At 40.9% G+C, this 14,056-nt stretch overlaps 1 protein-coding gene across 1 annotated transcript in view; it reads right to left on the minus strand.

The window, feature by feature from the left end:
• STK39 (serine/threonine kinase 39) overlaps positions 1-14,056 on the minus strand; it is a 647,523-nt gene that overhangs the window by 151,399 nt on the left and 482,068 nt on the right. Inside the window, exon 15 of the mRNA XM_082260316.1 lies at positions 8,679-8,731. Within this exon, the coding sequence (XP_082116442.1) occupies positions 8,679-8,731 (53 nt within the window). The remainder of the gene's footprint in view (positions 1-8,678; positions 8,732-14,056) is intronic.

A 14,056-nucleotide genomic window follows, 5' to 3' on the forward strand; every position in this document is an offset into this window, starting at 1 on the left:
TGCCCGGACTCGGAGCTGTCAGTGAGTTCGGTCAGTCGGTCGGTGTGCGGATTGTGTGTGTGGCCGGTCATGGCCTCTAGCGGCTCTATATAGATCCCCCGGCGCCTGCCTCTCCTCCTGACCCATGACGGGGTGCTCCTGCCCAGCTCCAGCATGTGGGTGAGTGTAAACTCTCCGGGGAATATGGATCTGGTCCGGAGCCGCCTGCTCAGAGGAACTTCCCTGAAGAGCACCAATATCGGGGTGACCCCCAACACCGGGGACCCGGCCTCCGACACCGAGGAGCTCCCCATCCTACACAGGACAGTGTGACTTACTTCTGTGGCCCCTGACATGGTGCCCGCCCCCAGTCCCAACGGCTGTCCATGGGGCACATGCGCAATCCGACAGGAACGGACGCAGAGACACTTGCATTTTATTAATATAAAATATCCTACATACACCCCAGTCGGACGGCCGGCCAAAACTCTTGAAGCGGCGGGTGTGCGCGGGCACGCGCTCGCACGCGAGAGCCTCTCGGTCAGTTCTACGCGTGTCTCTGTTGCTAGGGCAACAGGGACGCTATGCGCAGAGCTGGCTACATCATGCGGCTCTCGCGTTGTTAGAAAAAAAAAGAGATAAGCGAGAGCCGCTCAGTCAGCCATATGTTCTAGTGCCCGTTAATTTAACAGGCTTAATGTCTAGTAAGGTTAATATTAAAATTTATCCCAAAACCTCCTGCAGAAAAGCTTGTGGCATTGTAGGCCCCGTGAACATCATAGGCACTAAAAAAGGAGAATTTAGGTCTAAAAAATGAACTGTGTTGAAAGAAACTAAACAAAAACAATGTACTTTTATCCACTTGATGTTCAGAACTGTTTACATTAGAAATGTTTAGCTCTGATTATCAAATACAAAAGAAATTGAGTTTACAGCCCATTTGATTTGAAGAGTTTACGGGCATTAGGACACACGTAAAATAATGTAAAAAGAGACTGCCAGGAGACATGCATCCAAACATGTACAAACTTGATTCTAGTGTGTATAAGGCCTTAAAGTGTTTGTTACCACAACACTTCATATTCCTGATATGTTCCTGCTGTACCATGTACTGTGAGAAAGTATTCTGTTCTCCTTGCATTGCTTACTTTGTGTTAAATCCCTGGCGTTCATGCCAGTCCCCTTGCTTTCCTATTAAAAACTGACCACATTAAGCAGGAGAGCATACCGTGCTCAGTTCTATAGCTTTGCTGGGAACTCAGTATGCTCTCCTCTAATGATAAGACTTGTCCTGATGGCCATTTACTAGGAAGCTCAGTGTGTTACTGCTTCTCCTCCCCCCAGCTCCTATGCAACTGAGAACAGAGAGAATGTGATCATTTATAAAAAAGGCAAAAAACTTATTTATAATTTTTTTTATATCAGTACAAAAATGTTTTGCATTTAATTTCTATATTAAACGGAATGGGTAGTTTTACAAGGTGATCGTTTACAATCACTATAAAGTCCTGTCTGCCCTTAGCACGAGTTGGGATACTGGAAGACCGGGTCTGTGACTAGCCACAGTGGGAAAAAAGTCATGAATGAAGAGAAACCCTGGTGCCTAGAAACAGCAAATCTGGGATACAAAAAGTAAAGCTTAAAACATAATGAAGAAAAAATGTGAATACAGAAGAAAATTTGAAAGTGGAAAGATAGAACAAAAAAAAATATTCAATAGAGAAAAATGGAAAACAGTCCTAGGGAAGTCCAAAAATAGAGGACAGTGAAACGGAATACACATTGCAACAGAACCTTCATTTTAGTAATTAACAAACGATAGACATATTTTTCTGCATTGTAGAAACAAAGCTGACAAGATTTCATAAAGCAACCCTTTTCCTTTTGCCAATATTTACAGAAATGGCTGCCAAAATATGAATTTTTCAGTCTATAAAAAGTCACCAGTGCATGATCCATAAAAAGAAACTCTGCTAAAGTCTTTCCCCAGAGACAGTTATTCCCCCTTGGACACCATCCTTCCTACTGCAAAGCATAGAAAAAAATGAAGCCATGTTGTCAATTACAGAGTGCACATCACCGTACATAGGACCTTGACTTCTGCCCAACACATTATAAAGTCCTAGCTCTCATCTACTAAGCTCATTCCCTGACATTTAACTGTCAAATGTTAAACCTTTGAGGAACAGTAAGGACTCTAGCATTTGACTGTAAAATGAGATGCGGGGCTGGGGGGGGGGGGGGGCAGAGATTTATTTTAAAGTGATTGTAAAGTCTGTTATTTTTTTAAATAAACAAAACATGGAATACTTACCTCCTCTAAGCAGTTGGTTTTGCACAGAGCAGCCCGGATCCTCTTCTTCTCGGGTTCCTCGTTCCTGCTCCTGGCCCCTCCCTTCAATCGAGTGCCCCCATGCAGCAAGCAGTTTGATATAAGGGCACCCAAGCTGAACTGCAGCTCCGTGTATCCATTCAGACACAGAGCTGCTGTGAGGCCCTGCCCCCTCTCTCTCCTGATTGGCTCATTGATTTTGATTGACAGCCGTGGGAACCAATGGCGCTGAGGCTGTATCTCAGCCAATCAGGAGGGAGAGTCCCGGACGGCCGAGGGACTTATGGACATCTCTGGACAGAAAGGGGCCCATGTAGGTATTAGGGGGTGCTGGGGAGGCTGCTACACACAGAGGGCTTTTTAATCCTAATGCATAGAATGCATTAAGATAAAAAACCTTCCTGCCTTTGCAACTCATTTAACATGGACAGAAGTCAAGGCCCCATGTGCAGCCTGTATTTAGGAATCAAGGGGGCTCCATATGGGCAGAGGAACCGATTTGAAAGCTATACGTTTCTCTTTAAAGCTGAACTACCGGAATTCAGCTAGAGTGTCTGAATTCCAAGAGTTTAGCTTTAATGTTTGCTTAATAGCACTTTTTCCATTTGAATGTGTATTACCTATGCTTTTATACTAAGCCCAACATTATACCAATTATCCAGGCAATATTAATGCATAGACCACCATTTTAAGCACATGCCAGAACTGCCAGACAGTCAAACCTGATCTGGAACTGCTTCTAAATTATCCAGCCAATTATCAATTTTCCCTACATTAAAAACCTAGAATATAAGTAAAGTACCAGATATTGCTTACTGGCAACCTAAAAAACATTGATAATTTTGTTGCTGTTTAGATTCTATCACTTTAAGTGTTTTAGCTCATGTAACATCAAAACTTTGTAAGTGCAGAAAGGCAATGGAAGAGAATTTGTACAACAGGTACCCTTCTGAATTCACACCAACAAAGTGATGTTAAGACTGCAGATAAGTAGACACTTCTCTGTGATATATTGTTTCAGTGGATGCCAAATTCATTAACTTTCTTTCACAATAATCTTTTAAATAAAAGTTTCAGAACCACTGTGACTGTTACATTTTGGCAGTAAATCTTTAAGGTCAATCAGTGTACAAGGGGGAAGAAGTGTAATAATTTATATTAGAATAAAATGTTTGATAATAAAACAAAGCCAAAGTTTGTACTTTGCATATCAATGAATTTGGTGGGGCTTCCATTTGTTACAAAGAAGGCCATTAACGCCCTAATGGTTAATAAGGTAAAAGTAAATTTTTTGGATCCATACTTTTACTTATGGAAAGTATGGATAAAAATACAGCAATCATGATGTTCTAATAATCCTCATCTATTATTGTGCGAATTCACTTGTAGACCCTACAAGATATACAAGCTTCCAGCATTTATTGCTTTTGATGATCTAGATTAATATTAAACTACATAGATCCCTAGCCGAACAATTACCTGGACTTTGAATTTGTTATTTTAGCTCATAAATACTCTTTTAATCTGCCATGAAGTAGATAGTACCAATCAGGTTTTATGTTTTAATACGTCTTTATTGAGCATGTAAAAATATAATATCAAAAAGAAAACAGATGGATGTATGTATCAATTGTGAAATAACAACTTGTCTTTTAAGCAGAGCAGGTAGGAGGAGAACATAAATATACACTGAACAAAATTATAAACACACTTTTTTTTGCCCCCATTTTTAATAAGCTGAATTCAAAGATGTAAAACTATGTACACACAAGTCCTATTTCTCTCAAATATTGTTCACAAATCGGTCTAAATCTGTGTTAGTGAGCACTTCTCCTTTGCCAAGATAATCCATCCACCTCACAGGTGTGGCATATCAAGATGCTGATTGGACAGCATGATTATTGCACAAGTGTGCCTTAGGTTGGCCACCATAAAAGGCCACTCTAAAATGTGCAGTTTAATCACACAGCACAATGCCACAGATGTCGCAAGTTTTTGGCATGCAATTGGCATTCTGACTGAAGGCATGTCCACCAGAGCTGTTGCCCGTGAATTGGATGTTAATTTCTCTACCATAAGCCATCTCCAAATGCGTTTCATAGAATTTGGCAGTACATCCAACCGGCCTCACAACCGCAGACCACATGCAACCACACCAGCCCAGGACCTCCATAGCCAGCATCTTCACCTCCAAGATCATCTGAGACCAGCCACCCGGACAGCTGCTGCAGCAATCAGTTTGCATAACCAAAGAATTTCTGAGCAAACTGTCAGAAACTGTTTTAGGGAAACTCATCTGCATGCTTGTCGTGCTCATCGGGGTCTCAACCTGACTGAAGTTCGTCATCGTAAACAACTTGAGTGGGCAAATGCTCACATTTGTTGGTATCTGGCACTTTGGAGAGGTTTCACTGTACAGGGCAGATAGCGTGTATGGCGTCGTGTGGGTGAGCGGTTTGCTGATGTCAATGTTGTGGATTGAGTGGCCCATGGTGGCGATGGGGTTATGATATGGGCAAGCGTATGTTATGAACGGTGGACAAAGAACACAGGTGCATTTTATTGATGGCATTTTGAAATACTGTGATGAGATCCTGAGGCCCATTGTTGTGCCATTCATCCACGACCATCACCTCATGTTGCAGCATGATAATGCATGGCCCCATGTTGCAAAGATCTGTACACAATTCCTGGAAGCTGAAAACATTCCAGTTCTTGCATGGCCAGCATACTCACTGGACATGACACCCATTGAGCATGTTTGGGATGCTCTGGATCGGCGTATACAACAGCGCGTTCCAGGTCCCGCCAATATCCAGCAACTTCGCACAGCCATTGAAGAGGAGTGGACCAATATTACACAGGCCACAATCAACAACCTGATCAACTCTATGAGAAGGAGATGTGTTGCACTGTGTGAGGCAAATGGTGGTCACACCGGATACTGACTGCTTTTCGGACCCCCCCAATACAATAAAACTGCACATTTTAGAGTGTCACGGATCCCAGGCACTTCCATCTTCACCCAGTCTTCCTTCCGGGTTTGCGGGCTTCGGCTGTATGAATTGCTGGGGCCACAATGACGTCACTCCTGCACATGTGGCATTAGGCTCTAAGGTACAGCACGTGTATGCCGTCTCTTCAGAGAGCATGCGCCAGTGGTGTCACTGGCTGCATGCAGTGTGCATATCTCCTGAACAGTGCAAGTTTAGGAGATATTCACTGTACCTATAGGTAAGACTTATTGTAGGTTTACCTGTAGGTACAAGTTAAAAAGTTGACTTCAACTTTAAAGGTAGGACAAAAAATGGACTTCATAATCTTTTCTCCAACTTGCTTGGCTCTATGGTCTTGAACTCCAATCAACATTCTTCTTGTACCAGCCTATAAGTGTGCAATGCTCAGGAAAGCAAAAAGAGGCTTCTCATAGTGTAATTGCTTTATTATAGCAAAAAGGTTAAGATAGCATTGAACTAGTACTAGATGCACTTATGTCATGTGAGTGTTCCTTGCTCTTTTAACCCTATTTCTTTATACTAAACCTATTACACCATGAGAAGCCTCTTTTCTCTTTTCTGAGTATTGCAGGAACATTCTTGTAGAGAAGACTATGTAGTGTTTTTTGATGTACCTTTAAACTGGTGCTCATTCTGAAGTGGTAAATAGTCGGAGGGATTGCACCCACAACACAAAGTAAAGCCCTTTTCATACTGGTGCACTTTTGATAAGCTTTTGATGTGTTCCCATTGACTTACATTAGAAGGTGCCTATTTAGTGCGCTTTTGAAAATTTGAAAAACTGTACCAAAGATACAGCATGCGAGACCTTTTAAAGTGCAGGGCACCTGCAGCATGAACAATTACATAGGATGGGGAATAGTTTTCATATGCTTTTGTCTCCCTGGAAAAGCCCACCAGCATGAAAGGGGCCGATACATATTGCTGGATTTACTGTTAAAATTGCACATAAAGTCTGAGAGTGCTGATCGGGAGTCGGTTGGCTTCTGGTTTTCCAGCATGCTCGTCCGGCAGAAGCCAGCCAGGTTCTGACGGATAGCATTTTTTTTTTTTTTTGAGCCGGCCGATGTCTCCTGACATTTAACCTGTGTGTACAGGGCTTTACACATCTTAGTTTTTTTTTTTAATGATATTTTTTTTGATATTGTGTGCTGCCTGTTTATTTTTTTTGTTATTTATATAAGTTATTCTGTACTAACATTTTTTTATCTAGAATGAAGGGTTTTGCGAGCTGTGTTGACCTTTTTTATATTATTCTGTCAGTATGTGATGTGTAACAATAAGTCTATGCATAGCCAAATTTTTCATTTTATTTCTAGATTAGTGAACTGTTGAAAAATATCAGGTTATTATTATTATTATTATTTTTTTTTTATATACCACCGAGAAGATTTATCTTCCTTTCCTGTCCCAGAGACACAACAAGATGTTAAAGGAAGTGAGGGGAATTCACCTCTTATGCAACTTCCATGTCACCATTGTAATATTTTTTCTCTATTCTTGTTCTGGGGACAACTCTCTCATAATGGTCACAGGTATGGAAAAAGGATTAATGTCCAACCAAGATACAGGCAGCAAGAAAAAACATGACAGAGGGTCCAACCCTTTCTCACTCTAATCTTTTCTCTATATATGCTTTGAGGAGAAGCTGCTTTTTCATCAGATTACTGGTCTCTTTTATAAGCCACAGTATGCCACACTTATTTCTTCATTTATACGTAGGATCTTAAATTAAAAAAACAAATCCATGCTGCCAGAAAAAAATGCCTCTAAATGCCTATAATCTTGCGATTTTTTTCACTTGTTTTTTGGCACGTTTATGCAAGTTTACATGTATAAAGTGTTTAGAAGCATTTGAGCATAAACTCACTCTATTGGCTGGAATATTCATGTATTCTAGCCACCAGAATAAAGTAATATGTGTAAGTGCACATTTATGCACGTTTAAGAGAGTTTGCATTAATAATTTAAAAAAATTCTCAAGGAATGCAGGACTGGGCCATTTTTTTCCACCACTGAACGCTGCACATAAAACCCACTAAAATGCCTGCATATGAGTGATCACATTGACTAACACGCAGTTGCGTTCAATGGTGAAAAATAAAAAAAAAAAAATTAAAAAAGAGGCCTTACAGAGATAATCCTACCTGCCACTAAGAAGCTTGCCTCCGCCATGCCCTTCCATTTAAACTCTTTAGGACAGTCACAGTAAAGCTGCCATTGCTACCCAAATCCAGCTGCAAATCATGCGGTCTGAAGTGAAATTGCAAAGGCAACCACCCATATTACTCTCAGAACAGGTATGCTTTACAGGAGAGCTCCAGTCAATAAATACACATAAGGCCCATTTCACACTGGCGGACCGTTCAGATCCACCTGTCAGTTTTTTAGGCGGATCTGAACGGATGCCCCATGCATCTCTATGGGGCAGCGGATGTTAGCGGAGACATGTCCACTGACATCCGATCCGATCCTGTCCGTCAAATCCGGATGGATGGAAACCCTATTTTCCATCCATCTGGCGGATCGGATGAGAACAGACAGGCGGTCCGTTCTCATCTGATTCCCCCATAGAGGACAGCGGAGACCTAACAGCTCTGTCTCCGCACACAGAGCGGAGACAGAGCTGCCATCCGCCTGCTGAGTGGGGGATCGGCGGATCGATCCCCGCTGAGAAAAACGGAGTCTGCCGACAGAGCGGACAGTGTGAAAGGGGCCTAAGTGTCGAGTTCATTATATGAATGTCACAAACATTCATACAGCTGTAACGAATAATCCCAGTATCTTGTCTAATATGTTTATTTAACCAGCTCTATCTAGTGGCCATAATGCAGTATGTTCCTGAAATACTTCAAGCATGAAAATATCGCATTTTTGCCACTAGATTGAGTAGACAATAATGGAAAATAAATATAATAGACAAAATATGTGAATTATTTGTATGGCTGTGTGGATGCTTTTGACATTCACACAACAGTTTAATTTATAAATATACTCCATACTGTCAGGTTGTATGCACATATGGTTTCCTTTTCTGAGCTTCAACAGTTTTTACATGCCAGCTTTGTACAAACGTTTCACTGTGCTACCATCCCCAATATTTATGGAACATATTTTCTTCCAAATAATACATCAGAAAATAAAAAGGAACCACAGATAAGACATTTTTTTCATTTAGCATTTTATCTAACTGATATTTTTGTCTGGCTTTCCTTTTTAAAAGTCTGGATGTACACAGCTCTTAAAAAACTAAATAATTAAACTCAAGAAAACCCAATGTGTCTCCTAGGTGCATGTTTAAAGGCAATATGTAAGTTTGATAACAGAAAATAGTTTTAATTAAAACTTACCCCTGCCTGGAGTAAACTCAAATCGTATATCATTGAGTTCCTTTCTGGAATTTCTGAAAAACAGATCAGAGACACATTTAAAATCTAATGAGGCAAAGTATATTAAAACCCAGAATGCTTAGCAGTTTAGAGGATTTGCAGTCAGAAAAGTAAGCAGTTTCCTCCCTTATGGCATGCCTTTGTGCACCTTTAATTTGTCAAATACCATATAAAGCTCCGAGAAGGTTCAGGGATATTAACAGCCAAAGGTTTATGGAACAAACGAAAAGCTCATTTTTTCAAGCGGCGCTGTTATTATCTTCTTAATTAACAAAAACCAAAAGACTGCTTGCAAGTTACATTTTTATTTCACTGAAGAAGCACCGAGGTGCACTCGGTCAAAATGCTCTTCTCGATAAAGAGCAGAGTGGGCCATTCTAATTAAGATAGTTTTACTGCACAATACAACTTTAGAGCTACAAATTTGTACATAACGTTGTAAAAAGAATATTGTTCTCAATGTAATACTTCCCTTCCAATCTAAGAAAGCTCTCTAAAGAATTTCACTTATTGGATGAAATGCATTTGAATGCATAGTACAGAATAGATCTGTTTTAGACAGTTTTGAAGACTTGGGTGTTGATTTTCTAAAGGCAAATAGGGTGTTCATTTTGCAAGGGAATTTTCCCCAGAGCTTATTGAATGTGGTAAAATGTCAATTTGCTAAGAATGCCAAATTAATTGCAATGGAAAAAAAAACTACATTTTTGCATGCACATGAGTGGATGATAGAGGTCAGCAGAGCATCACCTTATTCACTGAGATCTGGGGAAAATTCCCTTGCAAAGTGAAAAGTATATTTGCCTTTAGTAAATCAAACCTAATTTGTAAATATATAAAGCAGTAAGAGTGGACATACTTGTCCTGCTGCACGTGGGCATAAATAAATATGAGGACCCTACTCTTTCTTAGTTCCCGTTTTTCACATTCCTATTAAAAATTGGTATGACGGAAGCAAAGAAAGAGAGGAGCCGCTCAGGTGCAAGTTCAAAGCCTGGTGCAGGTCGGATCCGCCGTCCAAGCATAGAGATTTCCAAAAGATAGAGACCGCACTCAAGGTGTTTTTAAGATGAAACCAATTGAACTCTTCATAAGTACAGCAGACAGACAGTACAGTGCACGAACAGACGTGTCGGGTTGACGCGTTTCACGATGTAAATCGCTTATTCATAACCACACACGGAGTGACTCTGAATTCAGGTATTGTAAGATGTTATGTTGTGCAACAGTCTCAAAGCTGGGACATTTAAAAAGGCTGCACCGATATTGAATCTGAGCCTTCATTGTTTGCTATTCTTATTGGTTAGTTGTGTTTTAGTCCCGTGAGGCTACATTCCTAACCATTGCTGATGACTACTGTACTGAGCCATGTGTCATTCTTCTTTTGAACTGTATGATGTCATGCTGAAGTACTTAATAAAACATTTTAAAGAGAAAAAAAAAGAATATGAGGACCTGCCATAATACCGAAGGGTGTAGAAAATGCTATATGAGATGGTGAGCATAAAGGCCCCTCCTTCCTTCCCTTCCAATTTTCCAATACCCCTACAGATAGACCAGAACATCCTAAGATTTGTCATAAAAACCTGGAAGCTGATTGGCTTCTATGCAGATCTGCACTCTCCAGTTTTAGTAAATGAGCCCCATTGGTAACATCTCAGGAAGGGGAATGCATAGGCATTACTTGCAAGGGTGCTGAAAAATGAATGATGAGACCAGAGGCAGGGCAGAAAAAAAATGGGGCTGCACTTGAAGGTATCAAATACATGATATACCCTGTGTGTTTTTGATGGACAGAAATTTTGTCTAGGTGGCACCATGGCAGGAAGACATGCAAAGGTACACAGCAACAATGAACATAAAAGGGACTGCCAATCGGTAAAATGGATAAATAAATAGTACCCAAATCTCTGGGTTCCTAATCTTAACAGCAGGTAGACATTCAGGCCCTTCCAAAGGGAAGGCTCTTTGTTCATACAGCGCTAATGAGAGACTGACTCTAAAATTTGATCAAACCCACATAACCTGCCCTCAATGGCTTATCTCTGGTTTTGGCAGCTAAAGGGTGCCCAAAAAACAGAGCAGAAGGTTGGGGAGTGGGGGTGGAATTGATAGGTAATTCTATGCAAAATCATGAGAATGTTCTCAAATCCATGCATACATGATCAGAAAACAATAGCTAAACTTCTAGCATAACGTGAGCAATACGATTGAATGACATTCTATACTCATATACTGTACGATACTGCACTAAACATGACATGACCGCTAAACAGGAAAATTATACAACATATCCTAATACAAACTTCTTTAACTACATTAAACACCCAGCATATCCATTGGACACATTCATAATGAAAGTGCCTAACTCCATGTGCACAGGTACTAATGGCAAGATGTTTCACGCAACCAACATCTTAAGGTTTCAAAATGTGGAACATGATATGATATAATGTAACCTATGATAGGTTAAAAACGAATTCTAAAGCTTCTAAGCAAGTATGATTACTTCCACAGAAAAAGTAAACAAAGACATCAAAAAAACTATTTTACATTTATGCTGAATCAGCAGTTATAGTCTGAAAAGCTCCAAGTTCCATCCAAGTATTCATCTTGTAAAGTTGAGGAAAGATGAAAAATACTCATGGTATTTCTATCTTAAAGTATTGATATTGATGTAAATGACCTGGTTATTGGGCAGGTAGCCTCTACACCCCTGAGGATCTCCACAGTCTCCTTGGCTTGTAATGTAAAGCAACAAATATGGAAATTGAATGGCCACCCCACTGCTAAGAGGACAAAAAACAACTTTAAAGCGGAGATCCGGGCACAAAATCGACCTAATCGATTTTGTGTCCATCCGCTTGCTCTTCTTCACCGGAAAAGGAATTGGATAGTTAGGGTTATTTTTTTTTTTACTTACCTTGTATTCGTAGAAAGAAATACTCACCTATTTTCCACTTCCTCCCTCTGTGCCCGCGCCGTCACTGCCGGTTTGCAATGATTCCTGAGAGCTGAACGTCATCGCTCCCAGGAATCAATGCGACGGCCCCTGCCCCGCTCGTCACTTCCGGTGCGACGCCGCATTCCCTGCTAAACAGCTTCTGGGCATGCCCAGAAGCTGTGGAGGAATGCGGCGCCGCACCGGAAGTGACGAGAGGGGTCGGTGAAGGCACATTCTGGGAGAAGAAGACACGGAAGAGGACGCAGAAGAGGATCGCGCTGGCTTCAGCTGCCCACAACAGAGATGGCAACGCTGGAGAAGAAATTTTAAAAGTGAGTATTTCTTCTTGCAGGTAAGTGCGAACCGGGACAGATCAGAAGCTAGCCATTGTGGAATGTACTAGCCCTGACTGTCCCGGGGGTATGTTCATTGAAAAAACAATTCTGTGCCCGGAACTCCGCTTTAATGAAAAGTCATGGGGACAATACAAAAAGTAGCCAATGCATTTTTGGGGTCCAAGAACACCCCCTCCATTAGGGCTTGACTGACAACAATTTGAATAGATTAGAAGTATACTGGACCTTAAGTGTTATTTTTACTTTAGTATATATTTTTACCAAAACCACCTGCTAACAAAGCCTATGCTTTCCATCACACTAGAAAAGAATAAAGCTTAGTACACACCACTAGTTTTTTTTTTGTTCAACCCAGCAGGTTGAACAAAAAAAACCTGACACCTTCGGTCAGAGCCGCTGTACTGACAATCCGATGTTAGTACATTGATCTTCCCTGCTGAGCTACTGTGTTCAGACAGGGGGCGGCTTCCCCGCCAGAACACTCTGGGCAGCTGCTGGTTTTCCAGCATGCATGTCTGACAGAAGGTGGCTGGCCGGCTTCTGTCGGACCAGCTGCCATACACACAGCCCAAATGTAGGCCATTTTTTATTGAACCGGCTGATGTTTCCAGACATTGGGCCGTGTGTACTAGGCTTAACACTGAAGTTCCAGTTCCATTCTAGCCTATTGACATTGTTGTCAATCAAGCCCTCATGGATGGGGGGGGGAGGGGGTTCTTAGACCCCCGACACACATAGACTACTGTTAAAATTGTAGCTTGCCCACAAGCCTCTAGGGGGCGAGCGCGCGCTGCCAGAGGCGCGCCCCCGCTCGTTCACTAACATCCCTGTGCGTATCCGATGTCCCATGGGAACGCACGCCGTGACCAAGCACAGCCCCGAGCGCACCGCGATCTGAATGACCTGCAGTACCTGCTAGTGACGAACAAAGCCTGCTTTTTTCTTACCAAATGTGAGTAGAATAACTATCTTTTTTATCAATAAACGGCATTATCAGTATTACACTATTGTGAGCCTTTCCTTCCCCATATGGTCTCATTATCCTGCTGATCTACACATTGGAAGCATACTATATTCCACTTCAGCCTCAAAGGATATTGCCTGGGTTCCTTACTGGACTAAGCCTGAGTGACCCTTACACAGTATTGTCTAGGGGTCCAATCTGTCTGGTAAGTGGAACATCCTATGGGAGTGGATATTCACAATATCACATCACATTGCCGGCATGGTTTTGCACAGATCCCTCAGCACTTAAGCATCTTTGTGGACTTTCTTTCACTGGCTACTTGCACTGCACACTTTCTTGGGATTTTATATGAAATTTTATGTGGAACTTTTTCACTATATATTTATATTGTCAATTAGTTTTATATATTTATGGCATTATTTATATGACTGAAATATTGCACAGGTTGCACTACACACTTTACGAATTTATGATTTTGTATGCACTTTACCCAGTCATTGATTATATATTTATTATTTTCACTATCAGTTACAACCTTTTTGCGCTGGTTTATCTGCACTGTCATTTTTGAAAAATCATTTTGATTTTTTGAACAGCAGCAATTTGAGTTGTTCACTATCACCATAGCGCAGTATTAATTTTTTGCATTTCAGGGGTCCGATCTGTCCGCCGCAATGTCGTAGTCCCACAAAAAAATCGCAGATCGCCGCCATTACTAGTTAAAAAAAAATAAATAAAAATGACATAAATCTTTCCCTTAGTAAACGCAATAACTTTTGCGCAAACCAATCAAAATACGCTAACTGCGATTTTTTTTACCAAAAAATTGTAGCAGAAAACAGATTGGCCTAAAATGTTAAAAAATTTTGGTTTTTAATTTTTTTTTGTAATTTCATATACAGTGCCTTGCGAAAGTATTCGGCCCCCTTGAACTTTTCGACCTTTTGCCACATTTTAGGCTTCAAACATAAAGATATAAAACTGTAATTTTTTGTGAAGAATCAACAAGTGGGAGACAATCATGAAGTGGAACGAAATTTAACTTTAAATTTCAAACTTTTTTAACAAATAA

Source organism: Pelophylax lessonae, assembly GCF_965119305.1.
Source record: "Pelophylax lessonae genome assembly, chromosome: 6".
In the NCBI taxonomy this organism is placed as follows: Eukaryota; Metazoa; Chordata; class Amphibia; order Anura; family Ranidae; genus Pelophylax; species Pelophylax lessonae.